The sequence below is a fragment of the Mixophyes fleayi genome, chromosome 2, assembly GCF_038048845.1.
Source record: "Mixophyes fleayi isolate aMixFle1 chromosome 2, aMixFle1.hap1, whole genome shotgun sequence".
In the NCBI taxonomy this organism is placed as follows: Eukaryota; Metazoa; Chordata; class Amphibia; order Anura; family Limnodynastidae; genus Mixophyes; species Mixophyes fleayi.
In genome coordinates this window covers 137,872,599-137,897,921 of record NC_134403.1, presented here as the reverse complement: position 1 = coordinate 137,897,921, position 25,323 = coordinate 137,872,599, and the positions used below count along the sequence as shown (strand labels likewise).

Below are 25,323 nucleotides of genomic sequence, written 5' to 3'. Positions count from 1 at the left end.
GATATTAATTGGACAAACCACCACTTTCTACCAGTTTTTTTTCTGTCAAAAACATGAAGGCCACCATTAGATATGAGAGTACCTTCTGCATATGTTCTGACTGTGTGGAGAAAAAAAAAATTCTTTAAAATTATTTCTATTCAAATTCTGAAGGTGTGTGTGTGCCTCCATACAGTCGAACAGAATACTTTTTGGGTGTGCTGCCGAAGACATGTATGTAGGAAAAAGCTTTTTTTAAAAGAAAAAAAAAAATTTCACTTACTTATCATTAGAAATGCTACAATCAATCACAGTCTTCTTGCTGGTGTTCACAATGATGAATGGTAAATGTATGACTGAATTAGATGGAGGGGATTTGTTTGCTTGCTGCTCTGTCTGTCGATTTCTTTGAACCAGCTTTTTGAAGGCAATTTGCTGAAACAGGTGACAAAATACATTCAATGAAAGCTACATGAGCCCATATAAAACAGCAATACCAATAAAAGTGCATACAAGAGTTATGCAAATTTCCTACATAACATACTGTAAAATTAAGTACATATGCCTACTGCTATAATCAGTGAAAGTCATGGTCAGTTGGGACATATCACTCAGTCATGCATCCTCCATTAAAAAAAAACATTCAAGATCACCTGTCAGAAATAGCCCACTAAAATGCATTGTGTTTTCTAAACGGTCATGCACATTTTACTATTAATTCCCCTCCATATTCCAATGAGAACCTGAAATCATATAGCTAAGCAGCACTGCAGTCCAAAACTTGCCAAATCTATTAACGGATACAGACCAGCAGAATATGGTGGGGACTAAATAAAACATTACAAAGGACATTTTGCCTTAACAGGTCAATTTAACAGAATACACCAGCCACAACATTAAAACTACCTGCCTAATATTGTGTAGGTCCCCCTCATGCCACCAAACCAGCTCTGACCCTATAAAGAATGGACTCCACAAGCCCTCTGAAGGTGTCCTATGATATCTGACACAAGACGTTAGCACCCTATAAGTCCTGGAGGTTGCGAGGTGGGTGCCTCCATGGCTCAGACTTGCTTTTCCAGCACATCCCACAGATGCTTGATCGGACCGAGATCTGGGGAATTTGGAGACTACGTCAACACATTGATCTGTCATGTTCCTCAAAGCATTCCTGAACATTTTTTGAAGTGTGGCAGGGCGCATTATCCTGCTGCTAAAAGTGGCCACTGACATCAGGAAATACTACCGTCCAACAAGACCTGCCGTTTTGGAGATAATCTGACATTCGTCTAACCATAACAATTTGGACCTCGTCAGTCGCTCAGATCCTTACGTTTGGCCATTATGCCTGCTTTCAAAACATCAATTTCAAGAACTGCCTGTTCACATGCTGCCTAATATATTCTACCTCTTGACAGGTGCCACTGTAACAAGATAATCCTGTCCCTGTCTGTCCATAAACATATATACAATACACACACACACACACACACACACACACACACACACACACACACACAGCTTTTAGAGTCCCAAGCGCTAGTTGCCAGGGGACTCACCCGACACAAGTGGGAATTAAGGTAAAGAACTAAAAAAAATGGGACGTGCAATGTATAAAAATAAAATAAAAATATATATACACATCGATCCTCGATTGCATATTTGGCAAGTATAGAGTATTGATGTTTTTTGTTTATACAATGTGGCCACTTTAAGGGGATCAAGAATGTAATTGACAACATTGAACAGGGTTACTTATTGATGGGCACATCTGATGAAGACCTCTTTGTTTTATCAGATTTTAATAAGAGAGTTGAAAGCAAAATGTAGTTAAAAAAAAAACAAAAAAAAATTGTGCATCATTAGTTCCTATTTTAAACCCCTTGTCACAGGGCATAGCTAATTTACATACACTAACATAACCAATCTTAAAAGTAGACTAGCCCCCTCACTACCTGGAATCCAATCCAAGTCCATACAGAATGAATGTTCCATTTGTCAAAGGAAAAATGTGCAGATATGGTATTTAAATAATTTCATATCCAACTGTAATGGAAGTGAACATAGGGTTAAAGTTTTATTTCAAGTCGCTCTTAAACTTAACTACATTGTACATGTGGATTACAGTATGCTGAAAGCACAATTCGATCTTTAAGGGATCACATTTATGATCAAGAAAAATTAAAACCACCTTCTATCAGATTTACTGGCACTCTGCGGAAATACACAATGCGGATCCCTCATACCTGACAATATTGATTTGTGTTTCTATAGATTTTGTTGGTTTCTGTATATAGGGGCCGTGAGAAATTCACCAGATATTCAGTAAATATACCATGAGACACAGACGTCTCACAGGTCAATGGGGAAGCCTGGGCCTCCTGCACAACAGCAATTCCTGAGATCGGTGCAAACAGCCCAGAGTGCTATAGAAGAGTTCTGTCTCAGAGCTCCACTACCAGCACTGTCAGATGCAGAGTAACTTGAACTAGAAAGTGGCCAACCTGTCAGCTGCTGGTACAGTCAAGTTACAAAGAATCTGTCTGTAGGCCCAAGAGGCTTCCTGCTTTAACACAAAAAGTTCAATGTGGAAAATAAAATAAAATGGATATGTTTCTAGGCTCAATAACTAAAAATAGGAGAACTAGCAGATTCGTTTTACATTCCAAGGCTTCACAAACTGGTTCAAATATAAAAACATTTTTTTTCTATTTTTTTTTTCTCTGTGTGCAGCTTTTAAAATAAATATCTTCTCTGCATTTCCTTAGGTAGAATAGTGAAGTAATGTCCCAAATGAAAGAAAAAAAAATCATAAAGGGTAACAAACTGTTAAAGCATAACTTTGGTTTAACCTTTATAGAACTTTTTAAACTTGTGTCTTGCAAGCAATTTGCTTCATGCCATGTCCCATCAATTTAATTTGTTAAAGGATAGGATTTGTAGAACTGGCCTTTTGCAAATGTACTTTTATGTTGTGGCTTGGTGTCAGCATACCCAATGTTTGATCAAGATTAATTCAACACATGGTCACTGAAGAATTTGCTTGTGTAACCCAAAATTTAATCACACAAGTAAAGAGCCTTCCAAGTGCTGAAACAGCTCTCAAACCACGACACCCATTAAAGTGTTTGAAAGGGGGAGGGGGTTTGAAAAAGGGGGGGGGGTCCCTTCTCAAATCTAATATATGTTAGACATGTCTACAGCAGATCTTTTCAGAGAATTAAAAAAAAAATAAAAAAAAAAATCCAGCTCCCATTTTAACACTAGAATTGCCTGTTATAACTGCATTGCTGATTGAACAGTAAAAAACTTAAGATAGGTACACGCCTATGCAATCATACTGCAGATGCAATGCTTTATTCAGTACTACTAATACAAGCGGGAATCGCTTTACACTTCAAAGTGGACTTTAGTCTGTTGCCTGGCGCGATGTTGCAGAAAAAAAAAAAACAGTGGCCATTGTACTTCATGAGGAGCAGTGAATTCCAGCAACACACCACTCATGTTTTACAGAGACCGTCAAAATCACACCGAACTCATCTCACTGATCGTAAATGTTCCTTTTAACAGCTGATTGTCCTAGAACAGGGGTCAGCAACCTTTTTCCATCAGTATGCCGGCCAAAATCTAGTCAAGTCCAGGTGTGCCATTTATATTATATATCATTTATTCATCATGCTAATAACATGCATATTCTTAACTTATGTAATTAGTAGCTACAAAATTCATAGTTGTGTGGTTTGAACGGAATTAATGCAGTGCCCACAGTTCACATTTTGCAACAGTACTACTACCTTCAGTTCACTTTCAAATGCATTTAGGCGGCTGTATGTGGAACTCACAGCTTGTCAACACGCGTGTCTTCAGTTCCGCAATGGAACATGGGAGTATGTGCTGCTCATGCTCAGCAGATCCATTTCGTCCATCTTTAGTTTTAGTGCAAGCAACTCTGGCGTGCCAGGCAAAGTAAAACTGTGCTGCGTGCAAAGTCTGGCATTGCCTGTGAGGGGTTGCCAAGGCATGCCCAAGAGGCTCACGTAATTTTCCCCAAGAGACCAAACATGAAGGTGTACAGAAAATGCAGCTCTTCAATCACGACCCCCTACCCCTCAGTTTGAAAATGCTCTAATGCAAATTGCCTACTGTGAATGTAAAACAAAATAAAAAAATATTATACCTTGAAGCAATAAAGCTACTGACTCAATATACTAGTGAGAAATAGGTATACTGTGAAGCCAGTTTAATAAATCAAATGTTTGCAGCTATGTTTATATTAATATTCAACTAATATGTGTAGATCTTTATGGAGGGAATACAAGCTGCAGCAGAATATCAACACAAAACAGAGTGTAAAAGTAAGGGTGGAGATCAGTGGATGTTCTTATGTAGCAGGCTACTAGTCAGCCATAAGATAAGAGCTTCAACTACTGAATTTAGATGACATGCAATTTCTCCCACAGTATTAGAAACCTTCAGTGTATAACAGTGAATACAGGATAAAACATAATAAAACATGCAAACCCTGTACAAATACACAATAGTAGTATTATATTTGTTTAGAATATGGTCATAAATGGACAGTTTTAAAGTATAGATTGACGTGCTATTCATACAAGAGCAGTGTATATAAACAAATTCCATGTTTCGATTATAATATTCATGTTTTATGTACTATGCCCAAAAAAAAAACAAAGATTACCTGTAGTATAAGTTCCTGCAGCTGAGATTGTTTTTGCTTTATTCTTTCAAGCCGTCTTTGTCTTTCAACCTATGTAAAATACATTCTCTTCAATAGCTTGCCAAACAGCCGTGCAGCAACAAAATCAAACTACATTTAACATTTTTATTGGACATACTTGGGATTTGTTTATACACTCAGAAATGAGGAACATGCCCATCAGTTAAAGTGAATTAGCGTAAACATTAATGTCTTCTCAAAAATAATTCATGACAGCCCAGTTTCCCACTCATGTTTAATATGCGTATCCTGTGTCTACCTAGACCAGAAGGGAAAAAGTTACAGTGAAGGATATATTTTTTTTTTTATCCTCTCTGCACGTCTCCAAAATTTAATTTCCTTACCCCCAAATATTGTCTAGATTACAGTAGTTTTCTAAATAGAGATTATCCTCTGTATTGAGGGGTGCTACCACTAGCATAAGATCCTTATTTTGTAAAACATTGGTTCATAATAGTAAATACTTTTTGACTGGCTTCTTTTTAAACCAACTGTATGATTTGGTCTTCAGTTTCACTTATTCCACATTTGAGATGGACTCATTAGATAGAGATGATCATTCACAGATTACATATTGTAGCATGGTAATTTCTGATTTTATTCAGCATCCATGTGTTTCTGTCTCAGTTCAAATAGAACCCTTGGTCATCGAACATTAGCCTTATAGCACATCACAGATTTACAATATTTTAACTATTTTTCAAGGGATTCTAAAATACCCAGTTTAATAAGGGAGATATTACTAGTCATCTATTGTTTCATTAATATTTGTGAATGAAATCCCCCATTGATTAATAATTTCTAATACATTTCTTTTCAATATGATTATATAGTTAATATTTGCTCAATTACTTTAATCCATCACATTTCCTTAGCCCGATTAGTATATTTAGAGTTCTTTAAATTATAATTTTCAATAGCATTATTGCATCCTAATATTTTGCGAATCAAATTCCACATGATCCCATTATTTTTCTATATGAATTATTACACTGCTATGTCCATAATTTATAACATGACTGATTTAATTTCTTCATAATTTCAAAGTGGATTTCCATTCTTAAATTCATAAACACTGTCCCCCATCCTTCCAACACTTATTTTGCTGTAGCCTTTTAAAAAGGTAAGAACCCGAACATAAGTTCCAGATTTATATAGAGGAGTACGCCCAATCAGCCAACTCATCGTCAATCACGCTTTCAAGTTTCTGTGCCTCTCCAACAATTAACTGCTGTATACACTTATCGGTAAACCAAATGTCGACTTGCGTTTGTCCCTCCCTACTATCCTAACTGGAAATCAATGTTTTGGTAGTGTGCTGATCTCTTGGAAACACATATATAGACATGATGTTGCACAGAAACAGAGCTTCCACTTTAGTCAATCCTCAGCCATACCTCTAAATTCTGACATTCCTGAGCAGAGTTTGTTGGTAGACCAATCCACTTTATTTCCTTTTTCTCTTTAGAAATAATATTCATTGCCATAAGCACATTTAAGGCATCATAGACACGGCGTCTTATATTCTTCTGGTCAAAGGCTTGCTGCAAACAAGAAAAAATTAAAATCATGATTGTTACCATGACACCAGCCAGGATATTGCATCAAATGGATTTAATAACTAGTCATGTTCACATGTGCATAGAATCCTGAGTTTCATGGAAAACCCCTAAAGAATAAAAAAAAAAAAACAAGTGTTGATGCAAAAAATTAAACAACTATGGGAACAGCCCACTCACAGATTCATTTGGCGATATGTGGTTATCCGTTGAGCTAAATTCTGCTACCAACTCATCAGCCACTTCATTGTAAGACGTTGTGCCCTTCTTCTGTACTTTCTCACAAACCTTCATTGAGAAGTGACGCAAACCCTTCCCATTTTTCTCTCCTTTTTTATTTCTCTTCCTACAGAAAATAGAAATGAAGATAGTGAACAGCTGTATATTGCAAGAACATTCTCCTTCGGATGAGTAGTTCTCAATTTTTGTAAAGACTTTATAGTTAGATATTCTAATATTTTTTTGATATTACTATAAAATATACATTTTTCATCTGTAGTGTAAAACTGATTAAAGTTCCCAATAGTTAGAAAATTAGGCATAATGTGATTAAAATGTACTTAAACGCTCTAAACTTTGAATTCATATCTGCTAATTTCTGAATGTGACAAGTTAAAATTAACAGCTGTTAAGCTTAGTACACATTTAAGCAATCACACTTCAGATGCAATATCTAACGATCAACGATTGAAAGTCTTGATGAGCATGCCGATTCACGCTTACACACCTAAACAATTTACCTTCAGGTCTGATCTTCATCTCTCATAACCATCTGCTGAAAAGATCGTGACTCCATACACACAACAGATATCTGCCTACACTGCTGCAAAATGTAAACAATGCTGGAGGAACTGATCGGCAGAATTGTTGGACAGACGGTCTTAAGTGCGTACACATTTCCACATCTACTGGACATCGTCCCATCATTGATCATTTTTATTTTAGAAAGTTTATAAAAACCAAAATCAGCAGACGCAAGGTGTATTGGTACGATAAAGCATGATTGTGGGAGCCTACACACTATTTCAATATCCGAACAAATCGGGTGTAAATCATGCAATCCACAATTGCATAAGTGTGTACGCAGCTTTAGTATGGAGGGAGCTTGTTGTTTTAGCATGTCGCTATATAATACAGATCAGTTATATTTCAAAATAGAAATGCTGATTCAATTTGCATGGTAGTTTTAATAATGCAAGACAGGCTATGAAGAAACTGGTATCTTTGGACAAATGCATCAATGTAATGATCCCATAAATACAAACCCTTAGTACACCCCCAGTATTATATACATAAGATTTGCAGATCATTGTATCAAACTGAGGTTATTGCATAGTACAGACAGGAACTGAAAAGGTGTGTGCCACAATGACAAACAGATGTGTGTCACAAATGTAGAGGTGGCTCTTAGCACAGACTGTTCTCACACATGCCAGTCATGTTAATAGATGCAATGTGTTCATGAGAGCCTTATTCACTACTGGGCATGTTAATTCAGTATTTGCATGTAGACACAGGAGCACAGCAGTTTTAAACACAGTCAAGGTATCAAATTCTTGTGCGAGTTCAAAGACGCTTGGTATGCGTTTCTCTACTACTGTAGGATTGTAAAATTTGCATGTCAAATATTCTCCTACACCTCCTTCATTACAATACCAGAAATTTGAGAGACATGAGAAAGTCAGGCATACATCTGTCCTATTTAAGATTAAGGGGGTAGCTACACTAGTTCAACAGTGGTAGATTCATCAGTTACCCAGAAACAGGTTTTTCACCCCTGCAGTAAACGCAAATTCCACCACGGACATTTATATTTAGCACAATCACAATAGAAGTATATCTTAAGAGCACTGAATTGCAATCCATTCTTCTCCAATACACTAGTGTTAGTTTAGCTGGTTAGTCAGGATTATAAAAAGGAAAAACTGAAAATAAATTCTACAGTACTAGCAATAAGACACATACAGTATATTATATATTTATGGGGCATTCCACATCAAATTAACACAATTTTAGAACACAGTTTAAAATTCCCTAATTTCAATTAAATTTGGTATAATATATGCTGCCATGGGTGTAAAGAAACCACCCAAATCTTAGGCTGACATGTACACTGGTTTTGAAGTTCTGTGACTTTAAAGCTGCAATTTTTTAAAGAAAAATTTGCTCAACATTTTCTTAAAAAAATTGCATTTGTAGCTCAACTAATTGTGCTATAAAATTGGGCAATGCTTTATTTTAAAACCTTGTTTTATGGTCTTCCATATGTTATATAAAAGCAATAGGTTTCAATAAAAATTAAGTGTAATATTTTCCAAATCAAAATTTTAATTCTCTAAAAGCCATGTTTAATTTTTGAAAACCATCTAAAAAATTGTTCACACTGTGAATAAGTCCCCAAAGTTTTATTTTGGGATCATGATGGGATCTGCTACAAGAGCTTTAATTTTTCGAGTGATTCATGAATATTGTGAATTTCTATTGTATTTATTGAGGCACTACACATCGAGAAAAAACTAAATATTTTTCCAGTTCACTTCATTAGAGCAGTGTTTCCCAACTCCAGTCCTCATGCACCCCCAACAGCTCATGTTTTCAGGAATTCTGATGGTGGAAACAGGTGGGTAATTACTGACCCAGCCAAGTGACTAAGTCACCTGTGTATGATTAACAAAATCCTGAAAACATGAGCTGTTGGGGGTACATGAGGACTGGAGTTGGGAAACACTGCATTAGAGGAATGCATGTTCCTCTTCAGGTGTGTTTGGGGGTGAGATTTTACAGACAGCGCCTGCTCCCACTCCTGTGCAGGCGTTGAAAAACTCCACATGGAAAGACTTCAATTGTGTTAAATAGGACTGCCTTTTAAGAGACAGGTTTCATTTAAATAATGAACAAAACCCTCTAGGTCACTAACTTAAGCTCACCCAACCCTGGACCATTTGTGGTGCATTGGAAAAAATGGAGTGTAACTACAGAGGAGTGGAAAATGTGTGCTGGGAGCAGAGTGGAACAGCAACTTGCAGTTTCCTACTTCTCCGATGGGGCAGCAGTACAATTTAAGAACAAGAAAAACTTTGGCAACTAATGAAATAAAATTGATTTTGGTATAGAAGCAGAGTGGCATTTTTCAGCGACTGCACATGGCAAAGGGCTTTGCAATAACGTAGGCGAATAGCCAATTGTAAAGCGCTATGAAATTTGCTGGTGCTTTATAATGTAATGTTGATGATAGCTGTGAGGAAACGGGGTACTACTGGACTGAGAACTATGTAATCATCACCCGTTTCTCACGGTTTATTGTACTTTTTAATCCTTGGCCCAGTCTAAGTATATACACCAGAGCATTGGTGTATTATGTGTATTATTATTTCATGTTATTAGACACATTTTGCCCATACTATTACCTGTGATATTGTATGTAGTATAAATAGAAACAATATTGCCATACTGTGTGAAAATATCAGAACAACAGCAGTCATTTTGCTTGTGGTAGCTAATGTAATTACCATTTGTCTCAAATGTGTATTGTATGGGGTGCAGCTGAGGTGAGGTTTGTTATCAGAACAATGTCTGAGTTAACTAGCTGGCAGCCCATGTTAATTAGCTAGGTCAACAGATAACCTGAGAGGTAATGAGGTTAGAACTTCTACTCATATGCAATGTGCCTCCACAGTAATATATTGGTTGAAATAGCATGGGGAAATGTATCAATATGTGTCAATATAAATGTAATTGTATCAAATGGTATCACAGACTTATATTGTGTAACCCTGCTGATATAATGTGTCAAAAGTCTTATTGTTCCATGTAAGCGTGCAGTGTCATTCCTTGATGTACTATTGTAACCCCATGTGTAGTGTATCCAGCCAAAACAGCTAATTGAGTCAAGCCATTCTATTGTCTAATCAAGGTAACAGGGACAGTATGTCTAGGAGCTAAATTGTTGACTGGGAGACCCCTTCTGTAAAGGGGAGGTTTGAGACATTTGACCCTACTTCCTGTGGATAGAGAAAATAGGAGAGGGCGAGGAGAATGCCAGGAGAGCGATGCTAGTTTGGAGGATCCTGGTGTAGAAGAGATCAGTGAAAAGGACTCTGGGCCAGGAACTGTGGTGCCGCTGGAGGGAACCCTACCAGGACAGGGTTGGTGTGAGCTAGTAACCCAGGCTAGGAGACACCATAACTGTTTTGCTAAACGGTAGTGGTAATATTGCGGGAGGATAAGACCCTGAAAGGGACAGAGATTATGACTTTGGAGTGCTGACTGCAGGAGGCTGCTGGAGGATACGTGCTACCATTTACCCTGTAACTTGTGAACGTCTTGTGGTGTTGTGCTGTCGTAATAAAGTCTTATTTTGGATATATCTTGGTCTACCCGAGTGAGTTGAATCCCACAGAGGGTAACTTCCATCCCAGCTAAGGGTGGTATCCTCACAATAGCGAACAGGCTAGCATCCAGAGTAAGCCTGCAACATCCTTATAATTAGATTCTTACACAGCTACTTTTTGCTACATTACAAAAATGCATTTTACTTTCTCAATCCAAGAACATATTGAGAGCGCAATATTTCTAGATGATCACTTCAAACACACAGTAACAATTCCTTGGACCCTGAAATTCCATGTTTTCATACATGCAGCATCCACAACAAATCTTTAAGACGTTTTGATGCTCCCAAAATCTCAAGAAAAGTTCTCACTTGCTGACATCGGAGGGTATGTAACTGCTCTGGAAAAAGATGGACATCAAAGTGACATTCCCCCATCCAGCTGGTCCATCACCATCTTTTTTATACCCAAGGAAGCCGGATGTTTTATGGATTACTATTGTAGACGTTCTGTGTAATGTGAATCTGTTAACTCTAATAGGTCAAATGTGCACCCTTTTCTGAAATACTAACAAATCAATCCTTTAGCCAGTTCCAACCCATCAAGTAGCATCATCCATCCTGAGCAACAGCACCAAATGGCAGTAAGCTCTTTTAATTTTATGTATTTCCCATGTTTTATCACAAATGTTTTAAATATTTCAGTATTTCCTCTGACTTCCAAAAATGGTGAGCTTAAGTATTATCAGATATGGTTTCACTGTTACAACTCCCAAGTAAGGAAGACATTCTGGTGACGGGAAAGTTTCTGGGCCTCCTGACTAGTATATTCACATACTTATTTTTCTGGGTCCCTGGTTAGCATTGTCCTGGGCATCCACCTATTTACGCGTTACCATGAGCTATATTGTTAAATATACAGAAATTCTGTTTTATGAGTTGTTAATTTATTCACTGAGCCAGCTAAATGTTTCAAATATCTAATGGAACAACTGCGATTATAGCAGCTCTTTCATTAATAACTCTTTATATCCTATATTTATCCAACGTGTTACTATATTTTTAACCTGGATAACCAATATGTCAATTCATTGATTAGATTAGCAAATGATTGTTAGCATAACTTTTTGTTTCATGGGGAAGATTTTTATAACAAACAAGAATTAAAACAAACAAAAACAAAATAAGTTTAAAAAATATTTCAGAAATAAAATAATGGGTCATTGTACATAATATACAAAGTGATTGTTTAAGGAGATAAATTAAAAGCAATGAACAGGCCTAGATAGTTCTCATTTTCATTATTTAAACATACCGTCCAAAATTAAAGCACTTGTAGCAGATGAACCTATCATGATACCAACATAAAAAACTTTGGAGTTTTATTAATAGTATGAACAATTTTTGAGGCGGTCTTCAAAGATTTAAAAAATGGCTTTGAAAAATCTAAATTTTGATTTTGAAAATGTTTTATTTTTTATTCAAACACGTTGCTGTATTATACATCCTATGAAAGCAGATAAAAGTTTAAAATGAGACCTTGCCCAACTCTAGCTCAATTAGGTGAGCTGCAAATGCAGTTTACAGAAATGTTAAATGTGGGTGGTGAACAACCTGGCCTGTCAGCTTCATCACCACAATCATCATTTATTTATATAGCGCCACAGATTCCGCAGCGCTGTACAGAGAAATCACTCACATCAGTCCCTGCTCCATTGGGGCTTACAGTCTAAATTCCCTAACATACACACAGACACACAGACTAGGGCCAATTTGTAAGCAGCCAATTAACCCTACCAGTATGTTTTTGGAGTGTGGGAGGAAACCGGAGCACCTAGAAGAAACCCACGCAAACACGGGGAGAAACATACAAACTCCTCACAGATAAGGCCATGGTCGGGAATTGAACTCATGACCCCAGTGCTGTAAGGCAGAAGTGCTAACCACTTAGCCACCATGCTGCCCACCTTACTACAACATTGCAAAATAACTTTATCCACACGCTTAGTCAGTGAATCAGTGGGCTGCATAATCCATTCACTAGCATTGTGTCTATAATAGGTAATTGTGACCTTTGTGAGGTAGTGTTAAAAAGCATTGTGGCTGGATCACTTATAAATAACTTATTGTATAAATTAATTTAAAGGAAATAGCGCAGGACGTTTACTTATATAATTGCAGATGTACTGGTTTTGTTATATCGTGTGACACTTTGTATAGAAAAGGCATTCATTTCTGAGGTATATGTCTGTTGTGCAGCTTTGAGAGCAAGTCCTCACTAAAGGCTATGTTTATTAATGGGTGTAACCAACATGTCCTTTTTAGTCTAAATGCGTCACAGGAGGTTGTTACTGTTGTTCCTGAGTGGCCATTTGTCCAGAATGTTAAAACCTGTCTGAACATTATACACAAACAGCACATGATGTAGAATAACACAGATAAGTGTAAATGTTAAGTATAAATCGCATTTAAATCCATATGTTTTGGGAAACATATTACATCCTGATACTAAAAATAACTCCAACTCCTTGGGGTCAGCAAAGAGCTCAGGGGGCCTGCTTAGCCCATGCTAGGCTGTGTCCAAAACTGTAACAAACACAGTACTGGTTTGTACTGAAATGTATCATTGTTCCATCTGACTTCATGGTCACTGGTACCTTCAACCAGTGTGAATTGTCTTCATCACAACCACGTCTCTTCTCAAATATAATTGGGCTAAATACATGAGCACTTAGCGTCATCTTGATACTCTTGACTGCCCTCTTATTACAAACTCTTTAATGACTGCTCTCACCACCCTGTCATTGCCAAATCTTGTCATCTCCCTATATAGACACTCGCCTAATCCCGAGACACTGCTGCCCCTACTACACTGCTTCCAGCAGCAGCTATGACACTCAAATCAGACCCACCGCTCTCTAAAGTGATGACATACAAAGAGCACTGCTGGATGACACCTTGCTTTAAATATATTCTGTCATCTTACAGCCCCTTCATCCTTTTATTTTACACTAAACCTACCTACTTTTTGGCTTTGTTTCCCAACCCAATTCTCCAACCAGTCGTGTCTTTGCCATCTTCAACTTCCTGCCTCCTCACTTCTCACTGACTTAATAAAATTGGACACTGAACTTCAAGAAATATCCTACTGCCAGGTCACGCACACCTCCCCATCTACCAAACAAGCTCACCAGTCATCTTCTCATCCCCTCCACCTGAACTGTTGGCCCTATTCCCTCTAGCCTTCACTGCTCAGTCTCTACCAATGAGTGTCTGCACCTAGCACACAACTTTCCCCTCTATCCTAAACTGGCATCTTTCCTCATTTTTTAAACACTCGTCTCACTTATACTTAGAAAGATATAGTATGGAATTAGGCCGTTCTACCCAACTACCACACTATTCACCTCCAAACTACTTGTCAATCACAGTTGCACAGCCCCTCTCCTCACACTTCTTGCCCTTGCACAGTGGGCTTGTGTCCACTTTACTACATAGAGACAACTCTCCATAAATTCACCAATAACCTGCTCTCTGCCAAGTCTAAGGGTCACAATCTTCATACTCATCCTCAGGACAACTACCAGTTTTGACACCAGCAACTACAGACTCCTCCTGCACACCCAACTCTCCCACTGGTTTGTGACACTGTTCTCTTCTGGATCACTCCTCCTGATTCCACCACTGGATACCCCCCCCCCCTTAGCCACCAGAAGCCCTTGTCCTTCTACTCTACATCACTTCTCTTGATGAACTAAACTACTTCAGTCGCCTGTACCCCTGCTATGCAGAGTACCCCAAAACAATCACTACTCTTCACTCTGAGTGCCCAGTTGTCGCTCTATCGAGTTATGGACATACATACACGTGTTCTCTGACCACAATATAAGCTCACTACCATCTGCATATATAAATATAATAATAGAGTTAAGTACATTAACTGCATAAGCTTATCATACTGCCTGTCTCTTGCAGTCAGTATATATCTGTTACAACTAGTTCTGAAATAAAACCAAACAAAAGTGCTTAAGTCTAAAAGCTTCTTGTGGTTTAACATCTACATTCAATTACGCGAACACCTTTTACATATAACAGCACAAGTACCCTGATAATAGGTTTCTGCCCAATAGATTTCACCCTCCACTACACACACCTTCACCACCCATACAGTATCCCTCTGCCAAGCCTGTTGCTTTCAACTTTAAAGCACCAGTAGCACAAGACTCATTACACACATGTATAAGAAGTTACCAGAGTTCTGTAACTATACAGAAAGCACAAGTTTGCAGGCAGAGCACTCTCACAGGACATAACTTCATGGCGATAAAATATATGTATACATATACAGTTAAAGAAATGCATCACTACTTTAAAATACAAGTTTTAACAAAAGACTGTTCCTTGACACAGTAACTGACACTTGATAGAATCCTCCCCACCACCACCTCTTCTTCTTCTTTCGTGCTGCCCTTTGTGGGACAGAACTGAAGACTGTACAGCTGTCACCTAGGTAGCATTAGGGCCGCAGCAATAATTAAACCAAAGGAGATGTACTACAGGACGTTACAATAACGTGACTTCCTGTTTCTAAGCACGCAGGTTTCATCCATGAGTTGCTGCTACAAAAGAATGGAAAGTGTGGGAAAGAACTTAAAATAAAAGTTAAGCAACTCATTTAGTGTACAATCAGCAGTCTGATGCCAGAATCTGCCAATTATAAAAATGTACAGAACTGTCAATATACTAGGTTCACCAACATGAATTATACACGATTCCATAGGGATGAAAAATTTTAGCAGGAAAATTAGGAGCTATGGATTGGTAAATGCTGCAAAGTATTTTTCTTACATGCACATGCATATAGTATATCATGCCTATTACACAGCTTGCAAGACCAGCAAACAGCAGTGCCCAACATTACACCCACTTATGAACTGTGAGCAACATGCCAGTAGCACTCAACATACAAATCAAGGTCCTGCACATAGTACTGCCCTGTAACAAACTGCCCAACACAATATTCCTATAAATAAAGGATATTTGCTATAAAATCGTTATGTGGCTTCTAGTTTCTTGGCTTTTTGTATAGTCTCGTCATTTAACATTAGGAGGTAGTATTGCATACATCTGTTCACAGAATTCCTTATGGTAAATCTTTCATGAAACATAATTGATAATACTGGGGTTGGAGCTCACAAATCAATGAAGTGATTATGGAAAATTGAAGGATACTATAGAGTTAATTTGTAAATTTGGACTAATACAATTCAAAATATTGGAATCAATGACAAATTTAAAATTGAACAAATGATCGAATATATGGATTAGTAAATTCTTGAGTATTTTTTGTATGATTAACTTAATTGTTGACATAATTACCATGTAGGATTAAAAACTGCATGTAGTGGTCCAAAAACAGTTTTGTGACCATATTGGGCCAATATAAAATTACAAGCACAATGGAGGAGATATATTAATGAATACTATATACACACACACGTATAAGAAACAGGACGTGGAAATTTGGGTTAGCTCTCTAGAGTTGAATTAAGTGTATATAAACAACTATGGGTAAAATAGTCTAGTTTTTTGTTTTAATGGAAAATAGGAATATTGTTATTGTGATAGATTAATAGCAAGGATTAAAAGTGCAACCTTCTCCCCACCCACCTAAAAAAAAAAAAAAAAAAACACCCAACTATTAACTTTGCAAAAACGTAGAAATAATGAAGGCTTATACAAGAATGAGTCACGTGCATTTCTTGCTTACCCTGCAGACCATGGAGAGGAGTCTGTAGCTTGGTTCTGGGATACAAAGTGCGTGTTTGGAGTATGTGGACTTCCTAATAAAATGGTATTTGGTGCAGATTGTCTCTGTGGTGTACCAATAACCTGCAATTAAAGTGAATACATATAAAAATAGTATTGCATATTTATGCCAAAACAGTAAAGAACGTACTGGTCACACCAGAGATAAAATGTATATCTGAAAACGCTTCTATGTGAGAAGTTTCAAACTTTTTGGATGGGGAGAGTACATAACATACATCAAATAACAAGAAGACACAGCAGAATGAATAAGTAAACATATTACAAGATTCCTAAGAACTGAACAGTTCTGAGAAATATTTAACACTGTCAATGTATTTAAAAACCGATAAGTTGGGGGGTGGGCACAATATACAATACATAGTCTGCCAAATGATATACTAAACATGGAAGCCATGCTTTCAATTTCACGTCTTAAGAGTTAAGAATGCTTGAGATTTGTTCTATCCATTAAATATACTGTAGTCTATTATCACCATAAGCAACGGTTGGTCATACCGCTTAGTTAACTGTATGCCAAGATAACAAATTTTGAAGGCTACCTTTTTTAGGGACTTTTATACTTCCTATTAAATCCTTTTTTACTGGATCCATTGAGGGGCACTGGGTGATAGAGGCTCAGTGCTGGAGTTTTAACACTGCTCCCCTCTGCTATACCACTGCAGCCTGCTGGGAACATCAATAATTATTTTCACTAAGCACCAAAAGATAGAAATATGGTGTAATTGAAGGGGGGGGGGGTGTCAACCACAACATTTAAACTAAAAGTTTAAACAAGGAGAACAAGAATAGAACAAGAGCATAAAGAGCGAGTGTCCATCACACTGGTGACATCCCAAAGCTCTTAGAAGTTGTGGTGTGCAGCACCATCCTTCCAAACATGGCATTGTTGGATGAAAATTTGTAATTTGTAACGTTTAATTATCATGTAGACCAAAGACAAGGTGGCCACCTGCTCAGCAGAAACCGCACAGCACTCATCGATCTTGTAGAATGTGTAGTCACATGTTTTGCTAACAGGCTGTCCTGCTTCGATGAAAGCAGGATGAATAATGTCCAAAGGAATGGTCTGCTTGGATTCAGCCAACCTATCTTGAGCACTTTGAGAGTCCGATACACACGTCTTGAAAGCCCTGAGAACGTCCAGGAGTGATGAGCCACCTTCTGATTCTGGTCTTAGACTGTAGGTTTCCTGAAGAACGCCCCAATTTAAGTCTAACTTGGCAACCACTTTGGTTTGAATGGAAGCTTTAGTCAAAAAGAAAGCCTAGTCTGTATGAAGGTAGCACATGCATCACTTCCTGTAAAGAAGTCTGCATCTCCATAAAAGTGTGTTCTCGTTAAAAGAAAAATTAACAGCCCATCCCTCACAATTGTCCAATTTCAAAATGGTGAAGTGTGCAGCCACCAGAGGAGCATCTGATGCACTTTTGGAAACAGTCAGATTAAATAGCTGGTCAGAAGAAGATTACTGCGTGAATTGTTGCATTTAGAAAGAAATTCGATCCCGAGTGGAACCGTCAAACAGCAACACCAATCGCTGGGAAGGAGTCCAGTTTGATTTCTTGTTGTTGGTGATCCAACCGTGAAATTCTTAAGTCTGGTGCATCTCGCACATGGACCAGAAGCATGGTAGGGTATCCATGCCAGATCAGCACGTTGTCCAGATAAGGCATTATAGCAAACGCAAAAAAGAGATTTGAGTAAAAACCAAAACACTTCTGCACTCCCAAAACTGGAATGACTACCCCTGAGGAGAGAAAGAACTGAATTTCTTCCCATAGTCAAAAAAAGGATTTTTATACTTGGGATAAATCCCTTTCTCGGATTCCATCTGGGGTACACTGCTACATTGGGGTTGTAGCTGGGGAGTGTGGAGTTGACACTTAACCAATTAAAATGTGGCTGCTGACAGACTCCCCTCCCCCCCCCCCCTTCCTGTAGCTAGTCAGTCTAAAGCCCTCAAGGAAAGGGAGACGAACCACCAAGTAGCAAACAGCAGAACAGAAGGGAGGGAACGCAGTGTCCCCCAGATGAAATCAGAGAAAGGGATTTATTGTAAGTATAAAAATACTTATATCTCCTTCACCCTATCTGGGGGGGACGCTGCTATCAAGGGGACATACCAAAGCAGCCCCCCTAAGGGAGGGACCATTCTGGAAGCCCAGCTTGTAGCAGGCCTACAGCCGAAGCTAGCTGAGGATGCAAACCCACTTAACTGATAAAATTTGGTGAATGTGTGGACCGAGGACCATGTGGCTGCTCGGCATAGCTGTACAGCCGAGACCCCATTACATGCAACCCAGGAAGCCCCCAGAGACCTGGTGGAGTGTGCCGTAATGTGGGTAGGCACAGTCCGGTTAGCCTTGAGATACGCCTGTTTTACCGTAAAGGTAACCCACCAAGCAATGGTTTGCTCAAAAGCTGGCCAGACTCTTCTTTGGGAATCAATTAGTACAAAGAGGACGTACGTCGGATATCCAAAGTTCTTTGGACATAAATACGTAATGCCCTGGCCACATCTAAATATTCTAAGGTGGAACATGCGGAAGAATCTTTGAACACTGAAACCACCATTTCCTGATTAATGTGAAATCTGGAAACTACTTTCGGTTGAAATGCAGCACCGCCCTGTCATCATGGAAGACCAGGAAAGGCTCCCTGCAGGAGAGAGCCCCAAGCTCAGACAGTCATCTAGCCGACACTATGGCCACCAGGAACACCACTTTCCATGTTAGAAATCCAAGATCCGCTGACTGTAAGGGTTCAAAATGAGGTTCCTGAAGCATAGATAGTACCAAATTCAGATCCCAGGGTGCCGTGGGAGGAACAAGGGAGGTTGAATGTGCAGGACCCCCTACAAAAGAGTACGGACTTCTGGAAGGTCCGCAAGACGCCTCTGGAAAAAGATGGAAAGGGCCGAGACCTGAGCCTTTAAAAGGATCCCAGGCGGAGCCCTACATCAAGACCGTTTTGAAGAAACCCTAGCAGCCAGGGCAAATGAAATCTACTTGTATTGTGTGCCCGATCTTCACACCATTTAATGTAAATGCACCAGATTATATGGTAAATGCAGGCCGACACTGGTTTTCTGGCCCATAACAGGGTACTCACTACCCTGGAGGAAAACCCTTTTGACCGCCAGCCATGCACCCATGCCGTCAAAGCCAGCTGAGGCAGGTCCTGATGTTAAAAAAGGACCTTGCAGAAGGAGGTCGTTGCGAAGAGGCAGACAAAGTCCTTTTTTACCCACTGCCATGAAAAGGATGTTTGCATACCATACCCTGCGGGGCCAATGTGGAGCTACCAGTATAACTTGAAGTCCTCCCTGCTTGACCCGCCAGAGTACTCGGGGAAGCATTTGAATTGGAGGAGAAAGATACCCTAGCCAAAAATTCCAGTGCATTGTCATTATTTCCACCGCCACCGGGTCCCTTGCGCACGCACAGAACCTGGGAACCTGCCTATTGTATATGGACGCCATCAAATCCAGATCCGGAAGGCCCTACTTCCGGACTAATATCCAAAATACCTCTGGATGAAGGGACCATTCCCCTGGCATTGCTGTGCGACGACTTAGTAAGTCGGCTTCCCAATTTAGAATGCTTGGAATGCATACAGGTGACCGAGAAGGGACAAACTGGGCTGATATGCCCATTGCCTTTGGACTCTTGTCCCACAAGTAATTTTATTTTACATTTTGAACAATTCTAGAATTTAGCTTCAGGTAGATTTTCCCTCATCAGACATTACTGAATAGGAACAATACAGGATAGAAAGTATAGTATACAATCACACAGGTACAGAGTGACCCCTAAGAATCCTACAAATCCCCGACAAATTCATCAGTAGTATATATATTTTTTTAGAAACAAATTATATATGTATACATTTTAGTGAGTAGAAAACATAAATTGTGAGTGAGCCAACTCCCTTGGCTGAGAAGCAACCCCACACATGAATGGTCTTTACTGTTGGCATGACCACAGGACTGATTGTAGTGCTCACCTTTCCTTCTCCGGACAAGCGTTTTTCCAGATGCCCCAAACAATCTTAAGGGGATTCATCAGAGAAAATGTCTTTACCCCAGTGCTCAGCAGTCCAATCCCTGTACCTTTTGCAGAATATCAGTCTGTTCCTGATGTTTTTCCTGGAGAGAAGTGGCTTCTTTGCTGGCATTCTTGACACCAGGCCATCTTCCAAAAGTTTTCGCCTCACTGTGTGCAGATGCACTCACACCTGCCTGCTGCCATTCCTTAGCAAGCTCTGCACTGGTGGGAGTGGACTCACTCACAATTTTGCCTAAGAACACAGCCATGAATAAAGAATGGTACCAAAACAAGAGCAACTTCTCCCAACCATCCAAGAACAGTTTGGTGACGAACAATGTCTTTTCCAGCATGATGGAGCACCTTGCCATAAGGCAAAAGTGATAACTAAGTGGCTCGGGGATCAAAACATCGAAAATTTGGGCCAGGAAACTGCCCAGACTTTAATCCCATTGAAAACTTGTGGTCACTCCTCAAGAGGCGAGTGGACAAACAAAAACCCACAGATTCTGACAAACTCCAAGCATTGATTAGGCAAGAATGGTCGGCCAGTCAGTCAGTATGTGGCCCAGAAGTTGATTGACAGCATGCCAGGGCGAATTGCAGAGGTCTTCAAAAAGAAGGGTTAACACTGCAAATATTGACTCTTTGCATAAACTTAATGTAATTGTCAATATAAGCAAGCCTTTGACACTTATGAAATGCTTGTAATATTACTTCAGTATACCATAGCAACATCTGACAAAAAGGTGGTCTAAACACTGAAGCAGCAGACTTTGTGAAAACCAATACTTGTGTCATTCTCAAAACTTTTGTCCATGACTGTACTCTGCAGCACATTTGTTGAAGCACCACACCGATTTGTTCAATATTTTATCTGGTATATATGTACTATTATGGCTTAAGAGAAAAGGTACCCAACCCCAGTCCAAGAAGTACCAAACGGTCATGTTTTCAGTCTGTAGAAACAGGTGGAATAGTTACTGTCCCAGCGAATACCGCTTTCATACTGCCGCTCCGGCAATATCCTGTGTATATGAACCCGGGATATTGCAGGGGCGGCAGAGGCTCTTACCTGTCAAATTTCCGGGCAGACCCTGTTCATACTGAACACAGGTCTACCTACCCAGCTCTCCATAGCAACATCACAAGAGGAGCTCTGAGTAGCTCCTCTGTGATGTCCCCCCCCCCCCCCCAAACTGTAACATTATGTCTGGTTCCTCACCATTCATAGCGCGGGCGACCCGGGAATTACCCCACCAAAAGTCCCAGGTCCAATTTCCAGGTCAGCCGACCCAGGAATTAGACTTGGAGTCATTCATACTGCAGCCTCGACCCGGGTTGCCGGAAAACCCGGGTCGAGGCTGCAGTATGAAAGGGGTATACATAGATTAACTCATCTGTGCATGATTAAAGAAATACTAAAACCATGAACTGTTGATAGCTCTTGAGGACTGAATTTGGATACCACTGCAATAGGTTACGGTACTGCTTTAGACTTCCAAAAACTAATATTAAGAGCAGATTTTATTTATAAAGGGCATGACGTTTAATTCCAGGAGGCAATATATAATATATTGTGGGCACAAACAACTGAGAATTACCGTCCTTTAAAATCCCCAGAATATATAGCAATGATATATATATACAAAATAAGACCAAGGTTAAAAAGGAAGTACACATTTAATGAAGATAATATCAGGAATTATTTTAAGCTAGCTATCCTTTTGTTCTCCTCCTTAACTGGATAAATGCACTACTTACCATGACCCTATTAGTTGCTGAGAGAGGATTTTTTTTTTATTATCATCTGCTTTAAGTCCAAGTGACCTCGTTCAATGTTAACTGCACAAACCAGAGCATCCTGATCCAACAAATAATTCCAGACAACAAAACAAACATAACTTACTGTTCTATAGACAGTGTAAACTAAGATAGTATCTTAAAACAAATACTATCCAGTATAAGAATCTTTACTCAAAAACTGAAATTTCAACTGCATAGAGTTCAACATAAACCCGTGCATACATCTGTCAAATACTGTAAGTAAACCAGGTAGAGAAATGCACTACCACAAATTCCATGACTTATAGCAAAAGAAAAAAGAAAAAAAAAAAAAAGTCTGCTTACCACTTGCTGAGAAATATTAACATTGGACTGTCCAAATGTTTTGGGTAGCAGCTGCTTTCCAACAGAAGATGAATGAACAGCCAACAATGACACTACACCTAAAAATAAGACCAATGAAAAAAACACAACATATTAAATAGCTGCAGTTTAAGACCTATTAGCGGATATTTTGCTGAAACCGCTTTGTGGAAACATTGGCAATAGGAAATTGTTAGAATATTTGTCATTCCAAACTTTGTACATATGGTATCTACTTAAACCAGAAAGTTATATCTCAATTGTTAAACTGCTACCTCACCAATAACAGTGGCTTCCTATGTAATAGACAAAACAGAAGGCATTACAGGAAGTTGAAAATAGTCATTTACTAGCAAAATTGCATACATGATCAATTTGATAACTTGCATGAGATTTTCAAAGTCACAACTGTAGACAAAAGGGTCCACTTACTGGTATATTTTATTAAATTATGGCTCATTACATCTGCCTCCTTTGTATTTTTGGTCACACAAGCAGCGACATCTTCCATAGGCACCAAAAGTGGGTATTAAAGGATCCCAAAATGATATGTTGCAATATTTTTAATTTATGGGCATGTCTGAAAATGATTCACGTATAAGTTTGTGCCATCTGCTAACTGCACTAACCAGACCCCATGTGACCTTACCCATTTTTATTATATGTTGTGCCACGATTTACTTTCTAATATTGTAATCTACCCAATCAATTTTATGTAATCAGTCATGTTGTGGGTTACTTTGGTTACCTCTTAAAATGATATACACGTCTTTATACCATTTTGTAGCTATCACAGATTAGATATATTCCAATATTATATCCAATTGGGTGCATATACAGTTTTAAACACTTTTTGTTTGGTATGGGTGAGATTATCCACCTACATCTGTTTACCTTTTATATGCTTTTAATATTCCACTTTTCAATGACTAGGAGTTAATTTTTAAACTGTGCAATAAAAATTAAGTTTTAATTACAATTACAACACCATTATACAGACTGGAGTGCGCATATATTTTTTCCTTCTGTTTTGAAAAAGGTTTTTTTCCTGTACAATTAGAATGCAGAACCCCCTCAATTAGATCTTATTTAATAAACATATATTGGAAGGTCTATTTACCTATTTTCTCTCTGGTGCGGAGCTTATTGCTCTTTATTTTATGTTGTGCCAAGATTTACTTTCTAATATTGTAATCTACCCAATCAATTTTATGTAATCCGAGTCATACTGTGGGTTACTTTGATTATATAGTGAAAGAAATATGGCCGTTCGCTATGGAAAAAGATGTTTTGCACAATTCATCCCATGGCTACTTTCACAGGAGTAATCCCGAAAAAGTTACATTTGTGTATACAACATCAAGCATATCCAAACAATGTCTACAGGCCTTCAATTAGGGGGGGGTTCTTTAAAGACTTTTTGAACCCAATATTAACCTTTAAGAAATAGACAAGAACAAGTCACCTTATTTATTACCACTAATCAATCCAAGGCATACCAGATCTATTAGAAACTATAACTAAGCAGAAGGTTTTCAACTAATGCCTTCCATTGAGGGGGCAGGATTAAGTTAAACTAAACATAAGCAATTAATTACAATCTAGCGCTTTCCTTTGCATAAGTGAACTGTAAAAAAAAAATTGGGGGGATGGGGGCTAGTTTTTAAAACAAATAGCTGTCCAGTTCTCATGACTAGTTTAATTTGTAAAAAAAAAAAATATACATTAATTGTGAATCTGCAATGTTTTATAAGTTCACAAAAGTTGAAATACCTCCCCTCCAAAAAACAGTCCGGAACATATTCAACAAATGCTTCTAAACAAGTTCCCAACTGCATGAAAACTCCTAGGATTCAAATTGAATACAGTTTGCAAAATTTCTACAATAGTTTAATTCACAATAAAACAAACAATTGATAAAAGGCAATACATTAAGAATAAAAAACCTTTTAAAAATAAACCCAACATTTTCATTCTTTTTTCACGAGGACCAAATAAAAAACAGTCAAACACTATCCCTATAAAAGAAAATGCAAAATGAACTTCAGAAACATTTCTAGAGTTTGCTAGGTGTTTAAATTTCTACACTAATGAGGAACATAGTATGAAAACACACCCTCAAAGTGAGAGCTTTTTGGCAAGCGAGGACCAATAACCCACTTATCTCAAATTATCCCTTATTTAGCATTGATTATGAATCACCGTAGAGATAAAATGTAACCATTCACATCAGTCCCTGTCCCATTGAAGCTTACAATCCAAATTCCCTACCGCACCACACACAATAAGGTCCATCTAGTCCAGAGTCAATCTACCAGTACGTTTTGGAGTGTGAGAAGAAGCCCACACAAACATGGGGAGAACTTACAAACGCAACACAGTTAGGCGTCATGTTCAAAGCTCTGGGGCCATGGGTTCAATACCTGGTGGGCATTGAACCCACGCCCCAGAGCTTTGATGCAGAAATGTTAACCATTTTACTGCGTGTAGCATGGTAGGGTCAATATAAACCAGCTGGACCAGTATCAGGGTGGCCCTCTTTAGTATAGTAAATATAGTTATCCGTGTGAAAGTGTGTGAACAGTTTTTTCTCTGGGGTGCTCCTGGAGTATACAAACTACATTTTTCTTTAACAAGCACTGCAGCATCACTACACAACATCTAGAATACTTTAAGATACAAATCCCTGCA

General features: G+C 38.6%; 1 protein-coding gene across 2 annotated transcripts in view; it reads right to left on the bottom strand.

Annotated features, from left to right (window-relative positions):
* TFDP1 (transcription factor Dp-1) overlaps nucleotides 1-25,323 on the bottom strand; it is a 65,887-nt gene that overhangs the window by 13,391 nt on the left and 27,173 nt on the right. For both annotated transcript variants that reach the window (XM_075200057.1, XM_075200058.1), the window contains exons 4-9: nucleotides 22,615-22,712; nucleotides 16,377-16,498; nucleotides 6,457-6,622; nucleotides 6,115-6,261; nucleotides 4,679-4,747; nucleotides 263-414 (exon numbers count right to left, since the gene is read on the bottom strand). In XM_075200057.1, the coding sequence (XP_075056158.1) occupies nucleotides 263-414; nucleotides 4,679-4,747; nucleotides 6,115-6,261; nucleotides 6,457-6,622; nucleotides 16,377-16,498; nucleotides 22,615-22,712 (754 nt within the window). The remainder of the gene's footprint in view (nucleotides 1-262; nucleotides 415-4,678; nucleotides 4,748-6,114; nucleotides 6,262-6,456; nucleotides 6,623-16,376; nucleotides 16,499-22,614; nucleotides 22,713-25,323) is intronic.